At 38.7% G+C, this 19,032-nt stretch overlaps 1 protein-coding gene across 4 annotated transcripts; it reads right to left on the bottom strand.

The window, feature by feature from the left end:
• Positions 1–868: 868 nt before the first annotated feature.
• Positions 869–18,992, bottom strand: POLG2 (DNA polymerase gamma 2, accessory subunit). 4 transcript variants are annotated; one of them, XM_047709000.1, is made up of 8 exons: positions 16,095–18,992; positions 11,931–12,057; positions 11,706–11,811; positions 10,485–10,658; positions 7,249–7,389; positions 5,164–5,244; positions 2,283–2,383; positions 869–1,816 (listed from the first exon to the last, which is right to left on the bottom strand). In XM_047709000.1, the coding sequence occupies exons 1-8, from the start codon at positions 16,654–16,656 to the stop codon at positions 1,651–1,653; spliced, it is 1,458 nt and encodes a 485-aa protein (XP_047564956.1). In that variant the 5' UTR covers positions 16,657–18,992; the 3' UTR covers positions 869–1,650. The 4 variants fall into 4 exon arrangements, with proteins under 4 accessions (XP_047564956.1, XP_047564957.1, XP_047564958.1 ...); XM_047709001.1 differs by lacking the exon at positions 5,164–5,244; XM_047709002.1 differs by lacking the exon at positions 10,485–10,658.
• Between the last annotated feature and the right edge of the window lie 40 nt (positions 18,993–19,032).

Here is a 19,032-nt window from a genome sequence, read left to right as displayed (position 1 = left end):
CCGTTTTTTAAAAACTTTTTATTATGAAAATTCTCAAACATGCACAAAAATAAAAAGACAATACAATGAACCCTCATGTACCCATCACCCAGCTTCAACAACTCAGAGATACTATTGTTTTTTATCTATATTCCACCACTTTTTAAAAACTGGAGAATCTTAAGGTAAATCTCAGATATCATATAATTTCACTCAAAAATATTTACATATGGGGACGCCTGGGTGGCTCAGTTGGTTAAGTGGCTGCCTTCGACTCAGGTCATGAGCCCAGCGTCCTGGGATCGAGTCCCAAATCAGGGTCCTTGCTCCACAGGGAGCCTGCTTCTCCCTCTGCCTCTGCCTGCCACTCTGCCTGCCTGTGCTCTCTCTGTCTCTCTGACAGATAAATACATAAAATCTTTAAAGAAAAAAATATTTCCATATGTGTTTCTTTCAGATAAGGATTAAAAAAAAAAAGCCATAATACCATTATCACACATCCAAGGAAATTGTCAATAATTCCTTAATATCATCTAGCGTTAATTGTTTTAGGTGTGATAGTGGTTAACAAAAGACACTTAACTAAAATACTTACAAATGAAATGAGAGCTGCAGTCTGCTTCAAAGTGATAAGGAAGGATGGCTGTTGGGTGGATGAGGCAGGATGTCCACAGGTTGATGGTTACTGGTGCTAGGTGACAGCACTTGGTATTAATTACACTATTCTTCGTATGTTTGGAATTTTTGTCAGGTGAGTAATGATAGTATAATTAACACAAACATAAGCAGCACATAAAAGTTCAAAGATTTCTTTTAAATATACCTGTTAGAACCAGACACAAAATACACTGTAATAATGCCATTTAATATTTATTTTATCTTGTTTTTAAAAAAATCAATAAATGTTCTAATTTCTTAAAGTTTAGTTTTGGGTTAATCTTCAATATTTGACAGTACACATGTGGCAGATTCTAAAAAGACTCCATCTTTCCTGATAAGAAAACCCACTTCAGAAAGGGTTAAGACACTACCAAAGCCCTAAGGCATAAGCTGTGTTTGATCCAAATAAATCATGATATTCTCATTCCTTCAGGCAGTAACTGGCCTAGGGATAACCAGGTGACCCAGTCCTGACCAATGAAATGTGAACACGTCTTCTGACTGGGATGACTGAGAAAGCTTTTAGTTTCCCAGTTAAGAAGGGAAGAGTTTTGGCCAGTTAACTCTTATCTCTTTGATTTTCTTCCTAACTAGAATGTGGACAAGAAGGCTAGAAATATAGCAACCACCTTGTGACTACAAAGCAGCAAGTATAAAAATAAAAGCCAACATACCCAAGATGGTAGAACAGAAAGGTATCAAGAGCCTGGGTCCCTAACTATAGAGGAAACAATTATACCAGCTCTGGACAGTCTACGCCCACCCCTCTAAGACTTCTTGTTATGAGAAAAACAAATTACAATCTGCTTAATCCAATACAGTGGGATTTTTGTTTCTTGTAGCTGAACACATTTCTGATAGAATGGAATCCATTAAGAAATATAAATAATAAAAACTGAATTAAAAAAGCACCAAAAATGTTCACTTCATAAGAATAAAGAGGCTAAAACGAATCTAACATAAGACAATCAAATTAGGAAAGGAGAATATTTATTACACAAATATTAAAATCTATACATTCTTAGCTGATGATATATACTTGACCAAAAAATCTTTTACTTTGGATATATGCATCATTTCCTTCATTGTGGTGTCTCTACTTCTCAGATGTATTAACCCATTCTCCAAAGTAGCTTCAGTAATCAAAACTGTGAACAGGATACTCATTTCATCATATCTAAGGAAAAAAGTAGTTGAACAAAATACATGAGCACAAATATAAACTATACAGTCACCATATTACCAGCTTCAATTACTTTAGAATCCAGCCACTTTCCAGAGTCACAAAACTCAAAAGCAGTGTTTTTGGACCAAAAACACTTTTTAAAAGTATCTGAACCATATACAAACTAAATTTTTCAGAAAGTTTCTCTAACTTATTGTAATAAATGAAAAGTCACCTCAACACATAATTTGGGGTAAATTGTATTATATATATATATATATATATATATATACACACATAATTTGGGGTAAATTGTATTATATATATATATATATATATATATATATATATATATATATATACATATATTATATATATATATTTACATATATTTAGAAGAGATTTCTGTTACTCATAAAGAAACACACCACCAAAAACTCTGAACACATGGTTTTAGTGACAAGAAAGACAATCTTACTTTGAGTAAAGTTGTTCCAATGAGGACTGCACAGTTTCCATATAACCAGGCCACACAGAAATTCCATTTTCTAGTAATTCATTAAATAACCCTTGACAGACCTAAGGAAAAAATGCAAACAATTCAAATACAAATGAAGTAAAAGTAGCCAAAATGATTACCCTGTTTTGGGGAAACCACAAATCACCTTTTTCAGTCCTTAACACAGAGTATGAATTCTTTTAGTTATGTGATCATATTGTTTACAATTCATACACTGAATACTTACAAATAGCATACTTCCTCTAAAAATGAAGAAATTAAGCACTGCAAAGCTACTCTATGCAAATCCTCCCTGAGAGAAAATTTTATATAACAGATACAAGCATTTTTGTCATCATCATTACCCTTCAAAACTCGAACAAAACAGATTCCATCAGAGAAAAACACTAAGTGCAAAGGGCTATGCTAACTGTGCGCTCCTCTGAGAGCTGGCAGCTGAGCCCCAGGGTTACACCCCCAGTTGGGAAGAGAAGAGCCAGCCAGTAAAGGAAACAAAGGAGGAGTAGCCAGACAAGTAGGAGGAAAATGAGGAGAGTGGTGTTCCTGAAGCCAACTAAAGAAAACGTTTCCAGAGAATGGTTTGTTTCAGTGGGAATGCTGGACACAAAACCTGACCGGAAATACAGAATAATGAGTAATATTACACAATAAACTTTACTGTTTTCTTCACACGCAATGGTGAAGCAAAATGGCAAAAATTTTAAACACCCTTAACAACCCAGAGCTAAAAGTCTAGAGCAGGATTTCTCCCCTTCTGCACTGCAGACGCTGGGATGTTTAGCAGCATCGTGGCCTCCCTGAGATGCCTACAGCACTCCCCTCCCCACTCCACCTCCCCACCAAAAATGTCTCCAGATGGCCCTGCAGGGGAGGGTGGCTGCGGTGAGTGGGGGAGGGTATGCCTGAGCTACAGCACTGTTTCTCAAACTTCAGGGAATATTGGAATCCCCCGGAGGGCTTGTCAAACACAGGTTGCTCTGCTGCATTACCAGAATTTTTGATCCAGCAACTCTGGGGTGAGGACCAACAATGTGCATTTCTAACGAGTTCCCAGGGAAAGACCAATGGGTGTGAAGGGACTTGATATTTGGGGATAGTTGAGAATATAAATATTTACACAATAAACGTTTGGTTTATTATTATTATTAAAATTATTTATTATATTATTATATATTTGGTTCATTAGAAGTATTTTATATTTATTTTTATATTTATATATAATATAAATATTTAATGTGTAAATATTTAAATATTTAAAATTAAATTTAAATTAAATTTAAAAATTAAATTAAAATTAAAATTAAATATTTAAAAATTAAATTAAATATTTAATGTGTAAATATATATTTATATTATATTTGCACAATAAACTGGTTTATTATTATTCAAATTATTATATTATATTATTATTATATTATATTTATTATTGTTTTTAAAATTATTAACAGAGAAAAATAAACATCACTGTGGATTTTAAAAATTAGTGGGTGACAGCAAGAACATCTGCTTTTCCTACTGGAAGGCAGAAGAGAAGTAGCTCTGGCCCAAGTAAGGAAACGGGAACCCCTACACCATGAGAATATGAACAGGGGCAGCCAATCTGGAAACAATCTCACTGACAATAGTGAAATTTAGGATACGTGTCCATTTTATCCAGAAATCCCACCTCCATGTATATAACCACCAAAACCCTTATATGGCCCAGAAGGTTCTGTCCTACTACTGAGGAGAGAAAAGCTAAAAATAGAATGAGATATATAACATACTCCCTTTTGGTAAATTAAAAACACCCAAGGAACAAAATACTACTATGTTCTTATACATAGATAAAACCAAAACAAGACCTGTAATTACAATGACAAAAATTTAGGGAGCGGAGTTCTTTTTTATCCTTCAAGCAAAAAAACCCACAAAACAACAACAACAAAACCCCCACGGACCTTCTACCTACAAGGGTCTTCAGGAGGCTGCCACAACCCTAGGGGGAAAAGTGGAAATTAAACCACCACCTTCCCTTCCCCTGAGTGCACTATCCCCACCTTCCCAGACCTCTCCACAGGAGCCTGAGGAAGAAAGTTGGGTAGATCTGGCTAGTGTCCTCACTTAGGTGCTGGGTGGCTCTGAGTTACCCAGGACCCAGGCATGACTGCTTGAAGGGGTTTCTGGAAAGAAACTAAAACCACCCTCCTGGCTTCCCAAGAGTGTTTAATTAGACCAGAGAGATTAGAAGAACCAAAATAAGGTACCGATCTAGAACCTGTACTTATACCAATAAGTATCAAAAAAGTGTGAGGTTAAAAATGTAAGCGGGCAAGAAATAATTCACTAGAATTATGTTTGTACATAAGCTGTACAAACACTTGGATTACCAAAACTCTGCGTACTCATTTGAAAAGGCATCTATGAGTAAGCATGACTTTAACAACAAAATCACTGAGCTGTATATAGCTTCTTTTATATACTATGCTTCATATAATCTACAATAAACCAGAGTATGTATACATAGGTATTTAATTAAATTTTTAAAAAAGCAAACGAATCAAAATTTTACAAGGTAAGTTACTTATTTGAAGTAATAGTTTTATTTATTTATTTAAAAAGATTATTTATTTATTTATTTGACAGACAGAGATCACAAGTAGGCAGAGAGGCAGGCAGAGAGAGAGGAGGAAGCAGGCTCCCTGCCGTGCAGAGAGTCCGATGGGATGCGGGGCTCCATCCCAGGACCCTGGGATCATGACCTGAGCCAAAGGCAGAGGCTTTAACCCACTGAGCCACCCAGGCGCCCCTAAGTAATGGTTTTATTTAAAATCATGATACTAAAACTCATTTGACCCACCTGTCTTAATTCCACCGTTGGGCCTCTTCCCACATCCAAAGCAACCTTAACAGGAGCTAAACAAGGGTGAAGTTTAAGTACCTAAAGCAATTTAAAGAGAGGGGGGGAAAATGGATAGCACATCTTGTTTAAATCTAACACAGGCACTATCAAACATGGAGCTTTCTAAACTGTAAAAATTGCATGTGAAAACGGAAGCTAGCTGAGGTCATAAATCGTGTAATGATGTGTTCAGCTGGCTATATCCAGCTGCTCATTGATTTCTCCACTTAGATGTTCTGCAGAAGTAAGTTCACTTGATACTCTCTCATTTTCTGACGACCCCATTTTCCCTCAATCCAAAAACCCCTTCCTGGTATCACTGCTTTCCCTACCTAGCCCCAGCCAAGGGACTCGCTATTCGAACTTTCTCTTGCCCAAACCTACCACTCTTCTTACTCATCCATCCACTCAACAACTGGGTGGCTCCTTGGTGCCAGAAACAGTTCTAGGTACTAGGTTCATAACTCCTTGCCCCTCATGGTGGGGATGGGGAGATAATGAACAAGTAAATAACATGCTTGAAGGTGGTAAGTGGTTAAAAAAAGGTTGGTGGGGGAGGAGACAGGAAATGCTGGAGGGGCGGGTTGGAGAGTTTTTTTTGCAATTTTAATAAGTTGGTAAAAGGTCTGAGGTTGACAGTTGAACAAAGACTTGAGAGGTGGTTGTGGATCCTGGAGGAAGAGCATTTCAGACAAAGGGGAGAACCATGACAAAATTCTGAGCTGGAAGCATGACTGACATTTTCTAGAAACAGCAAAGGGGTCTGTGCTGTTGGAGCAGAGAGTAAGGTGGGGGCTGGAGGAGGAGGTCAAAAGGGAATGGTTTTGTAAAACACTTTAGGGGCTTTGCCTTTTCCTCTGAATCAAACAGGAACTCAGTGGAGTGTTCTAAGCAGTGGGGCAAAGTTACATGTACCTTTTAAAAGGGCCACTCCGGTGCCAGTGGGAGGGGATGGTGGTGGCATTGATTAGAGTGGAAGGAGGGCAAGTGGTAAAAAATGGTCAGATTCAGGATATATTTGAAGACAGAGTCAAATGGTTTTTGCTGATGATTTGGATGTGGGGTGTAAGAAAAGAAAGGATCCTTCATTTGCTATATATCCTATAAACCCCAACCTTCGAACGATTCTATAATGTGACCTTCTTTATGGGCACATCAGGCTAAATGAACACTGCATGATAAACTACTCAGCTATGCAAAGTGGTACTACAAATTCATGGTTTCCAAACTCAACATGTTGAAACTTTTGATTCTGGGCAGCTCCCTTTCACATTCAGGGGAATATGAACACTCTAAATTCTGGCCACTTAAACCTCTATTCCTCCACATTTTAAGCTAATCATCCTGCTTTCTAATTCCCTAAGGAAATAGAGGATATGAGGAAAACTTCCTTCAAAGGCTAACCAGCCCTAGTAGTGTATTTATATCTACACCATCATTTCTCTTCTCTGTGCTTTCTCAAATAACTCCTTTTCAGGACCAATCCCTCCACTGGTGTTCTTGTTCCTGTCTTGACCCTTCATGTCTCCTCTAAAATCTCGCTCCATTAGTCCTTTATCTTCTTTCCTGTGGCTTCAGTCCCTCTTCTCTCTTGATTTTGAGCCCATAAACATGTCCTTGACTCAGGCCCCAAGATAGCTCCTGTGATCTAGTGAATAGCCACTTGGGGTCAGACTAGAAGCAGAGAGGTCAATACCACAGTCTTGGTAGTCTGACATATTCCTGCTTAACACTCTGATGCAAATAAATGGAAGCCACCGAGTGAAAGGCTCAGGGGCTAAGAATCAGAGATTGCTCTCTACCTGTCTGCCAGGATCAAAGAGAAATGCCTCTGGGATTACCCAATAGGAATATCTTGCTCTATTCTGTGAGAACCTGCTTTTACTCCCGTGGCCAGGTTCTAAAAAATGAAAAATAGTAAAAGAACCTGCACTGAAAGAAATTTATTATTCACAAGTTTGTGTTAAGAAACCAAGCCCACTAACGTACGAGGGAAAAACATCTTTTTAGCTTCCCAAGTTTATCTCTGAAAATCAAAAGCACCTTTCTATGAAGATTCTTTTTCCTTGGAAAGGAGTTCTCTGTGAGCTGGAAAGAATCGTAGAGGTAAGCCAGCACACCTCGGTCCACATTTCCAGTAACAGATAAGACATATGGAACCACATTTTTTCGTCCATCTCGGCCCTTCACAGAAAAGTAGAACAAATATACAGACTGTTAGCAGAGCTCTCTCTTAAAACTACAGACTCACAGAGTCAGAACACAAGCTTACAAATTCATTCTACAAAGCCTTCACTCTGGGCCAACCTGTGCTAGGCAGTGGACCCACAAAAATGGGGTCTGACATACTCCCTGCTCTCAGGGAGATTAGGGTGTAGATCAGTGAGTCTCAACTGGCTATGTATTAGAATTGCTTTGAATTTTAAAATGTAAAGGTTTTATGCTTGGGCCCCATTCCTAGAGATTCTGAACTACCTGGGTAGGAGTGGGACCTCAGCATCACTATTTTTCCAAAGGTCCCTAGGTGAGCATTATAATAAAGAGGATAATATTATAAGAAAGTTCAGCAGGGCCCTTAGAGAAAAAAATTGGTATGTTTAGGGATAGGGGTTTGGAGTATAATCTCTGGAAATATAAAGTTTTTATAATAAGCAAACCTCTTTTAAAAACCAGGTTTGGGGTATTTACTTTAAGGCTATAATTAAGAATATAAAATATACCATAATGCACAATATAAATCAGGGATTGATAAAAACACTTATTACTGCCTTTCTTTTAAACTGATAAAGAATCACCTAAATTTTTTTCAATGTCAATCCTAAAAATTTAAAAGGTTTTGCATATAAACAGTTCTGCCTTCATTCTTTTTTTTACTGTTATCACAGTCATCTGAACATTCATGTAATTCTCTAATACTTAAAAAAAAATTTGTCAATCCTCAACTTCTATTAATTATCCGTGATTAAGCACAGTCTTCATTAACACATATGTATTGTTTTATTATTATTATTATTGTTATTAAATATTTTATTTATTTGACAGAGGGAGACAGCAAGAGAGGGAAGAGGAAGAAGCAGGCTTCCCTCTGAGCATGAAACCAGACACGCGACTTGATCCCAGGACCCTGAGATCATGACCTGAGCCGAAGGCAGATGCTTAATGACTGAGCCACCCAGGTGCCCCTGTGTTGGCATTTTAAACCCATTTTAATGGCATATGGTACTGTAAAGATTAATGTGAATTTGTCCTCAAAAGGCAGTACTCTTAAAATAAGACAAAATCAGAAAGGGAGACAAACCACGAGAGACTCTTAAACTATTGAAAACAAACTGAGGGTTGCTGGAGGGGAGATGGGTGGGGGGATGGGGTAACTGGGTGATGGGCATTAAGGAGGGCAGTGGGTGTTACATGCAACTCATTAATCACTAAATTCTACCTCTGAAACTAATAATAACTTTATGTTACTTGATTTTAAATTTTTAAAAAAGGCTGTAGGAGATCTGGTATCAGGGTTGATCTTTGCATAAGAATGGTAGGGAGTTTGGTTACATACAAGAAATGAAAAAATCAACATATTGAAGATACTGGGAGCCAGGTTGCGGTCAGAGAACAGAATTATAAATTTGAAAAGAGGTAAAACTAGAATAAACCCTGTGGCATTATACTAGAACTTGAAGAACTGGTAGGAACTCCTAGTTTTTAATAATAGGTAAATATAGACACAGAGTTAAGTGTGTAAATATATACATATAAGCAATTGCCTCCAAATATTTCCTAGCTGTGTCCACAGAAAGGGCCCAGGAGCAATGATACCCAGTTGCAAAGAGTACACCTAGAAGCAAAATCTCAGATTTTAAATACATTTTCCTCTAATAAGAATTAAGGTTCCTTGGAGAAATAGCTGACTGCACAGCCAGACCAAGAAACAAGATGATCTCGGAATAATGAGTTGCTGCAAAAGATAGGAAGTGCTCAGAGAATGACCGGGATATGTCAAAAGGACACTGGCCAAGTTTAGGACAATTTTAGCATCAAAACAAAAAAATGCTAGTAACAGATTCCAACTCATGGAGAAAAATAGGAATCTGTAAGCCCATAAAAAGAAAGAGAGTGAAAAGCTCACCCCCACAGTATACTGTTGATAAATAAATCTAAAAGAAATAATGAAGTAATAATAAAATTAATAATAATAGGGAACCTGGGTGGCTCAGTTGGTTAAGTGACTGCCTCTGACTCAGGTCATGATCCTAGAATCCCGGGATCGAGACCCACATCAGGCTCCCTGATTGGTGGGGAGTCTGCTTCTCCCTCTGACCCTCTCCCCTTTCATGCTCTCTCTCTCTAAAATAAATAAATCAAATCTTTAAAGAAAAAAAAAATCAATAATAAAAAAAAAAAGATACCACTTGGCAACCCTCATAGTAATCACTGATCTGCCCAAGAATCACCAAGGTATGCTGCAACTGGTAAGTTAAAATGTGGTCAGAAACAAGTTATTTACCTAGTCTTAAAATGTCTGCCACAAAAGACTTACCAATGACTTACTAATTAATAAGTACAAAAATCTGTCAACTTTACATTGGAGAAACCTGGTAGCACTATCTTAACCAAGAGATAAAAGTGAACATCGCCAGTAACAAATATGGTATCATGTGCCTCCTGATATGATGCCTGAGAAGAGGACAACACCATTTCTACGGTATTCCTAGCAAAAATACATAAACCATAAGAATACATGACAGAAACTCAAACTGAGGGACATTCCACAAATTAAGTGCAAAGGCCTACATTCTTCAAAAATGTCAAAGTCATAGGTTGCCTGGCTGGCTCAGTCCATAGAGCAGGTGACTCTTGATCTCCAGCTTGTGAGTTCGAGCCTCACATTCGGTGTAGAGATTACTTAAAAATAAAATCTTTAAAAAAGAAAAGGTCATGAAAGACAAGATAAAATGAACTATTCATTTGAAGGAGACTACAGTTATGACAACTATGTGAAATCCTAAACTGGATAATGGACCTATGAAAGGCATTATTAGGATAATCGGTTACATCTGAAGGATTATATGGATTGGATGGTAATAATGGATGACTGGCACATTCTTGATTTTGATGGCTGTGTTGTGGTTACAAAGGTGATTGTCCTTGCACTTCAGAAATATATACTATAGTATTAAGAGGTCATGGGGCCCTGTGTCTGCAACCTGTTCTCAAATGGCTTCAGAAATGATCAGTTAGAGAATCTGGGTAAATGATGGATAGGAGCTCAAGGTAAAACATACGTGTAATTGAGACTCATTTCCAGGACACGTGTGTAAAAGTTCACGGTCTCCTAGATTCCACAGGGTTTCTATTGGCTCCTTTCCCCATGGGAAGTTGTAATAAAGTTGGTTTCCTTTTCGTCCCTCTTCGTCCTGACAATCACTGCTGCTGAAGTTAGACGGACTCATAGCAAACTGGAGAAGAAAGTTTGTTTTATTAATTTATGAAACTAAAGATTAAAACGTAAAGTTGCCTGAGACTTTTATGTGGCAACTGAATGAAACCGGTCAGGTCCCATATAAAAACTATGAAGTTCAGTTAAATATGAGCAAATGTATTGCTAAAAACACAGTTTTTAGCCTGGAAGAACTACAGAGAAAAACTATTGGGAATGATCTAGCCTTTTTTGGGCCAGTTAATAAGAAGGGAAGGTGACCATAAACTAAGAGGGATAGAGAAGAAAGTGTATACTCACCATTCTTATCCTCTGAATAGTGTGACTATTTGTAATTATTCTACTTAACTGAGTGGTTGTTTGAGGATTTTAAAGAATTGGAAAAAGACAATGGTGAGCCATAAATACAATACCTATTTCAACTCTTTCTTCTTCAGCATATACTAAAACTTGAAAATAGATCATAGAACCATTTTCCAATACAGAGAATTCATGGACAGAGGCAGGGAGCAAAGATTGAAGCTTTAAGGGTATGCAAAGGTCAAACTCTACACCTGCCAGGAATGCCAGGGGAGGCGGCTGAACTCTATCTCAAATGCAAAGGCTTATCCACAAAAGCTTTTGAATGAGAAAGACATCAACAGATATCTTTACCAAGGTAACTTTTTATATGGAACAAAGAAAATCATTACAAAGAGGCTTTTATTCGTACTTATTGATTTACTAGAGCTGTCTCTTACAAACATAACATAGCCCCACATCAAATAAAATTTCATTTACTTATTAATTTCTTTATGATTTTATTTATTTATTTGACAGAGACAGAGAGAGAGAGAGAGCAAGAGCAGAGGGAGCAGCAGGCAGAGGGAGAAGGAGAAGCAGGCTCCCTGCTCAGCAGGGAGCCTGATGTGGGACTGGATCCCAGGACCCTGGGATCATGACCTGAGCTGAAGGCAGACACAACTGAATGAATCACCCAGGCGCCCCAAAATTTCATTTATTGTACAGAAGTATTATCTCTGACACACTAAGACGCTTCACCTATTAATTATTAAATTAAGGGTACCTTTCTCCACCACAGGAGTCGATGACGTAACCAGAAATCAAGCCACTGGCCTGCGGTTCTTGCTGAAGTAAACCAAACCAGTGAAGCCTCAGTCTTCTCACCGATTCTTTGGATATCAGAAATATCAGACAGTTACTTACTCAAAGATTATATAATTTATCCTAAAGTGAAAGTGACTGGTTCTTGATTAAATACAAGGCCAAGTTATCTGCCATTTTTTGGTACCTTTTAACACCATCGGGTGTCTGCTTAGCATCAGAAACAGGATGAAAACACACTCCAATCTGGGCAAGGCCAAAAGGTAGTCTCTTGTTTACCAGATCCAGGTAATTAACATAGTGCTCCAAAGCACCTGTCAGAAGATAAATTTGTCACTATGTAAATCTATTCTATAAACCCAAGTCATAAGGGTCAGTTTATAAACAAATTAATATTATAATAATGTTAACACAGCAGTACAAGTAGCGCAGAACTACTCAGGCAGATCTTCATTGATTACGACTTAGTTTCCCCACAACTTTTTAGTTTGATTTTCAAATCTATAAGAAAGTTGATAGTCCATAAATACCTGTACTCTTCAGCTAGATTCACCAACTGTCAACATTCGCCACATTTTCTCCTTGTTCACCCCAAAACATTTCAGCATGTGTCTCCTAAAATTATTCTCTGTATACCACTACACCATAAAATTAATCATAATACCGTAATTTTATATAACATATGGTCGACATTCTATTTTCTCCAATTGTCTCCCAAATGTCATTTGTTGTTGTTCTCTTTTTCCCTAATTAAGGCTCCTGCTCTGCATTTTGATTACTTCTCTTTAATTGCTTTTTTTTTTTTTTTTTTAAGATTTTATTTCTCACACAGACAGACAACCAGAGAGGAAACACAAGCAGGGGGAATGGGACAGGGAGAAAACAGGCTCCCCACTGAGCAGGAGCCCGATGTGGGGTTCGATCCCAGGACCCCGGGATCATGACCTGAGCATGGTTAAGACAGACACTTAACCACTAAGCCACCGAGGTGTCCCATCTTTAATCTCTTTTATTCTGGAACATTGCCCCTGATTCCTCCCTCCTTTTCTAACTTTTAATGACTCTGACTTGTGGTTTCAGTCCAGACCAGTCATACTCAAGATTCGGCTGACTGTTTCACTCACTTGGGTAAACCATTTTTAGTAGAAATAAATATTCCATAGTTGATGTGTATGTCTTCTTGGATTCTAACAGGAGAAAAATAATATCAAATTATTGCATATTAATGAAACTAAATTTGATTACCTGCTTAGGTAGCGAATATCCATTCCCCAACACTATCCTGCTCAACAATCTCCCACCCAACATTTTAAAATCCACTGATCATCCTGCTTGAATCAATTATTATACTGGGGATTACAAAATCACAAAATGGTGATTTTTCTCTTTCCTTCCACATTTATTACATAGCTTCTGTGAAAAAAATAAACTTTCTCCACCTCCTTCCTCTACCAGCAGCCTCAACTACTTACTTTTTTAACACAATAAATTTTTAATTTTAATGTGTTATGATCCATTACCATTAATACTTAATATTCAGTTTGTCTCAAATTTAGTCGGTGGAAGTCTCCCTCAAGCCAGCATCTGTGTCCTTTCGACGTGACCTCACCAGTCTTCAAATGTTTCTTTGCTTTCTAACACCATAAAACTCATCTTGTGCTTTCCCTGCCCCAGACCTGGGATAAGCCATTTCTCCAAGCACTGGTTCATTTTAGAAATAAAAATGTGGGTACTAGGTGTGTTCACTGCTATTGTCATTACTTATAGGACCTTTCAATGAAGAAAGTTAAGAATAATGTTTTTTTTAAATTAGGAGGTCATACTGATACTGCTGATTCAAATTTAACATTGCAAAGTTTATCCTTGTCTTCCTTCATATTTGTATCTCTTTTTTCTCACAGTGAAAATTAATTCATTTTCATTAACATTAATTTCATTAATTAACATTAATCCATCTATTTGCTTTATTTTACAACATATTTGAAACAGCTTCAGAATTATAATTCCAACACTCCTATTTGGAATAAATCTAAGTTCAAGATTCCATTGTAGTTCTTTATGCACTTAGATTATATCCCACTAAATGACAGCATTGTGTTTAAGTTACTTGAGATTTCTGCTTCTGGTAATAAATAGTAGATCAGCAAGATAGGAAAAGGTGGTCAAGAAACTTTAAAAAAAAAAATCTGCTTCAAGCCTGAGCTATCTATCAAGGCAGTAAGGACTTGAGGGTCCAAAATATGGAGAGAAGGGAGGAGCAGAGAGGTGAGCCCAACATTTAGTGCTGCTTTTCTAAATCTCAGTTAGCAGAGCTGAGAAGCTTCGTGACATCTTAAGCTTAGGACTGGGAAGTACAAAAACTATAGTTCCTGACTCCTCAAGGAGGGACCCTGGTAAACACCCCAGCCTTTCATTAGGGACACTCAAAGGGATACAATTTAGCAGTAGAGATGAAAACCCTGAAGACCAGTCTCCAATAAACTTAATCCCAATGCTCCCACTCTATGAGGCATCTGGTGGCTCAGTCGGCTGGATGAGTGTCTGCCTTTGGCTCAGGTCATGATCTCAGTGTCCTGGGATTGAGCCTCACATGGGGTTCCCTGCTCAGTGGGAAGTCTGCTTCTCCTTCTCCCTCTGCTCCTCCCCACCACTTGTGCTCTCTCTCTCTCAAATAAACAAAATCTTAAAAAAAGATAGTTCCCACTCTAGCTGCCTGCCAAAAGCAAAAAGTAAATCCTCCCAGGAAGAATAACCACCACCCAGAAGCTCAATTTATCTCTACAATTTATATACAAATTACACAGAAGAGCAGGAGAGAAGTCCAAATAACCAAAGGCCCAGAGAAAAACAGAATTATCTGAGTTATTGGATGCAGATTCTTTAGCTGAGAATTTTTTAAAAAACTATTCATAAGTAGAGCTTATGAGTTCAGTAGTTCAGACATGAAATAAAGAGAGCAAGGACCTTGGGAATAGAAAGTAGTAGCAAACTGGGTAATTCTAAGCTAAAAACACTACTTAACTCAAGGATTCTCTAAATAAGTGGTTTTGCGTTTCCTAAAGAAAATGTCTAATATATCAATGTGTATTTTGATGAATGGACATCTAAGCAAGCTAAGTTTCATTTGCCCCCCCCCCCCCCTTTTTAAAAAGATTATTTTACTTATTTATTTCAAACAGAGAGAGCACGAGGGGCGGGGGTTGTCAGTGGCAGGAGAAGCAGACTCCTCACTGAGTAGGCAGTCCAACATGGTGTTTGATCCCAGGACCCTGAGCTGAAGGCAGGTGTTTAACTGACTGAGCCACCCAGGTGCCATTAAATTTCATTTTCTAATAGGGAAGAAAAGATCGATTTGTTTTGAACATGGTAAAAAGCAGTGATTTAACTTGCCCCAAATAAAGACATCATGGAATAATTAAAATAATACAAATCAAAACTGTCACAAATATTTACCAGTTTCCTTTATTAAGGAAATTTTTAAAGAGCTATAAAGTGGGTACTAATTTTCAGAGAACCATGGACATTGGTTAAATTAGTGCCATTTAATTAACACAGTAAGGATAGCATTTTGCAAAGATGAGATGCTGTGATGGCAAGTCTATACTATAAAGAACTTGAATTTTTTTTTTTCTTCAGAATCTCTGCGATCGTGTTCTATTTGACTTTAAAGGCAAATGATGGGGGTGCCTGGCTAGTTCAGAGGAGCAGGTGACACTTGATCTCAGGGTTGGGAGTTCCAGCCCCAACCCGAGTGCAGAGATTACAAAAATAAACTTTAAAGGCAAATGGTGCCCCGTAACTTTTTGTGTATCACTCAAGAATCAGTTATAAAGCTTAATTAGTCCTACCTTTTTTTTTTTTTAGTTGACACAAACATCACTTAAAGGGCTCTTCAAACAAGAGTGTAGATAGATAGGTTTTCAGTATGAAAAATTGGGGGGAGGGAATTTTTTTTGCTCTAGAAGAATGAGCTCTTGATTAGCCTATTGTGTGTAAAATTTAAAGAGTAACTGTGGAAGTATTTACCAACATCTTGGTAACGACAAACAAATGATTCACATGATTTAATTTACCCCTAATTCTAGGGCTGCTCAATGGAACTGCAGGGTTGCTCCATGAAATTAAGGGCGTCACCTGGTCCTTCAAGCCAGATTCTTTAAGGAACAGTAACTATTCCAGAGACCACTTTTCTCCTTGGTAGAAACACTGTCAATATACCCAGCTACTTCAAAAAGATGAGAACCAGATAATTTCCTTTTTAAGTGAATAAAGGACCAGTTGCAATTCGCGAAATCTAGCAAGTCTGCCATTCCACCCCATCTATTTTGAAGCATGAAATCGTGAAGCATACCGTGAAGAAGGTTCTCCCGTAGTTTCCCAGAAGTTTTTAATAAGTTTTCAAGAAATGCTACTAGCTGTTCCTTACTCAGCTCTTTGTCTTGCAAGATCTCCCGTAGAGTTTCTGCTGAAACTAACCTGAAGGCACTGTCCCCACGTAGCGTAGGGCCAGGCTCGTGATGGAGGGCATCTACCGGGAAGACCTGCTCCCTGAACACCACCACCGAGGACCACCATTCTGCTGCCAGGTTCTTCCGCAACTCAATGCCCAAGGGGCCAAAGCCGGGGTGGCACCCGCTCAGAAGAGATTGTCGGCTAAGCTGCCGCTTGCTGCCACTGAAGAAATGCCTTCTCTGACAGATCTCTACCAGCTCCTCGGTCCCCTCACTGGACACGGGGGCTTCGATCGGCTCGCTCCCCCGAGGCAGCTCCGCGTGCGACCTCACGGGCACTCCGAAGGAACTACTCCCTTCCATTAACGGCTCGGGCTGCCCCCCATCCACTCGACCTCCAAAGGCAGACAACAGGCACCTGCACACTTTCTGGCAGGCCCTGACTGCTGCGCCAGAACGCATCGCCCTCGGGAGTTAAACAACACAGTCTTCCACTAACTGGTTGATGCCGGGAAACTGCCACAGTCGCCCGGGAGGCAACTGCGCAGGCGCGACGGAAGTGACCAAGCGAGCGGCCGGCCACACCCACGGAAGCGCGTCACCGTGTTCCGTCACCGTGTTCCGGCTGCAGCCGTCGCGGGCCCCGCCCAGTTGTTAATGCTAGAGCCGACCTCGTACCGTTTCTAGCCTCCATTAAGTTTGGCCCCTCTGTTAGGATTTTAGCACCCGTTGAAGGTCATTTCTCCTTTTCACTGTCATGCTGTACTGGGAGTCAGCTCTGCTTCTCAATTTTTTGCAAATCACATCAAAATACTTAAGCGTTCCCCAAATCATTTAAATACACTTTTTCAAATTTAAGTGTTCGCGAAAATCAATCAGTTCCCACTAAAGTCTTAGCCCTCTGTGGTGGTTTAAAGACCCAGGCCTTAGCTGTACCTCATCATAAACGCTGCCGCCATGTTGCCTACCTACAGGAATGGGGATGGAGCTGTGGCTGTGTGACAGCAAACAGGGATGGGCTTTACAGCAGTGCTTCCACCGCGCCCCCCTACCCCGAATATTTTTATAAAGGAACCCAGAGATTTTAAGCAAGCCGCCCAGGTGAATGTGGAGGCACGTCAATAATCTCTAATATAAAGGCAATTTTCCCTACCAGAGAACCCTTCTACATGACAATGTGATTACCTGTTTTAAGACAGATCCAGGATTACCTAAGCAGGCACTTGTGACCGCACAAATTTTCATTGACACTCAACCCTCAGAACTGCCCAATTAGTGGAAAATGGCACACCCCAGAGGAAAAGCCCATGATTCCTACTCCTAGCTCCCCTTAAAAGTGGTTAGGGTAACCTTGAAAAATTAATGCAGATACAAGCTACTAGATTCTATTCATCTACCAACAAGCAGTTTATGGAGGACATTCATCAATTTTAACTACTGTTAATTAAGTGTAACATGTTGCAGGACAGGCTACACAAGCACGTGTGCAGGAGTTTGTAAAACAAAACAAAAACAAAAACAAAAACCCCTTTAAGACCATTTTGCCAGAGAACAATTTTGTTAAAAAAACTCTAAGTTCTATTAAAAGCTGGGCTCTATTATCGTGTTTTCCAATCAGGAAATACACACCAGGGAAGAGGCCTATACACAAATAAATAAAAGCGAGAATGGGGAGAAAAATCACATTTATTAGTTCAGACAACCACAGGCTGGACACAACACACATGCTAAAAAGTGGACTGTCTTAAAACTTACTTCAAAGGTAAATAGGTAAATGTTTTCCACAGCCCCACAATCATTTCAATAAATGTTTACAAATTAAAAGGCCGTTAGACATTAAACAGTAAAATATGTAATAAATACTCCAACCTACCCCAAAAGCTTCTTATAAGTTAAAAGTCATAATGAATTTGACTAACCATGCTATTGAAAACCGTTTGAGTCACTGGAGAGACTGAAATCAGTTTTCAATGTATTAGTCCTAAAAATACCACTTCCCCATCCCCTACCCCAAGCAAATTCTAGTTTTACATTTTAGAGATAAGGCATTGACACCAATTAAAGCCTCAGTTTAATAATCAGAATTTAAATGAAGCCTCATGAAGACCTCTCCTCTCCTGACAAAAAGGAACATATACCAGACTCTCTGGGAAGACATCCAGACCTATTTCTAGTCATTACTGAAATGAAGTATTAGAAAGGTTGGTGAGCCAAAGTTAAATCTGAAACAACACCTCCTCTTCCCATGACCTTTCTAGCAATGAAAAACCATGTTGACCAAATAAGATGACTTGTACAACAGTCACTGTGCTTTTGGTTATGGTGCTTCCTCTTGGTTAAACATTAACTTCGACGGGATTTTGTTTGAATATTTATAGACCCTCCAGTTTGAAGTCCCCTAGAGTTCCCTGAATTATCATTAAGACATTCATGATTCCCAGTGTAACTACAGTTAAGTGCCCCAAGAGCCTGAAAACTACAATCTATACAGATTCAAACTTAGCTCTTGGCCAAAGATCTTAAAAGGTGTGAAGTCTTTTAGCTTTGTTCACCATTTTGGTAATTTACAATAGAGCCAAAAGCAAGAATATAAACTATTCTGAAAAAGCAAGTTATTTGGAGCTTTAATGATAAAATTTTTGCAAAGGAATAAAGTCCATCCATGTTGCTCTCACACTTGAGCAGTCAAGAGGGTGGGGCTATACAGCTGATTTCCCTATTTTAATCTCACTTCACCATTCTGCTAACCATTAGGCTATTAAATGACTCACCTGATGAGGTACTGACAGAGAGCCTTAATGCAATTTAGCCTACAACTGTAAATTTACTTAATCTCAT

Source organism: Lutra lutra, chromosome 16, assembly GCF_902655055.1.
Source record: "Lutra lutra chromosome 16, mLutLut1.2, whole genome shotgun sequence".
Lineage (NCBI taxonomy): Eukaryota > Metazoa > Chordata > Mammalia > Carnivora > Mustelidae > Lutra > Lutra lutra.
This window is presented reverse-complemented; position numbering and strand designations above follow the sequence as displayed.

Bases quoted from the DNA above. Each gene is read 5' to 3' on its own strand.
- POLG2 (XM_047709000.1), bottom strand. From the start codon at position 16,656: ATGCGTTCTGGCGCAGCAGTCAGGGCCTGCCAGAAAGTGTGCAGGTGC. The intron at 12,058-16,094 runs GTATGCTTCACG...ATCTTCTGACAG, and splicing joins ACGGGAGAACCTTCTTCACG to GTGCTTTGGAGCACTATGTT. The intron at 1,817-2,282 runs GTAAGATTGTCT...TTTTTTCCTTAG, and splicing joins TTGGAACAACTTTACTCAAA to ATATGATGAAATGAGTATCC.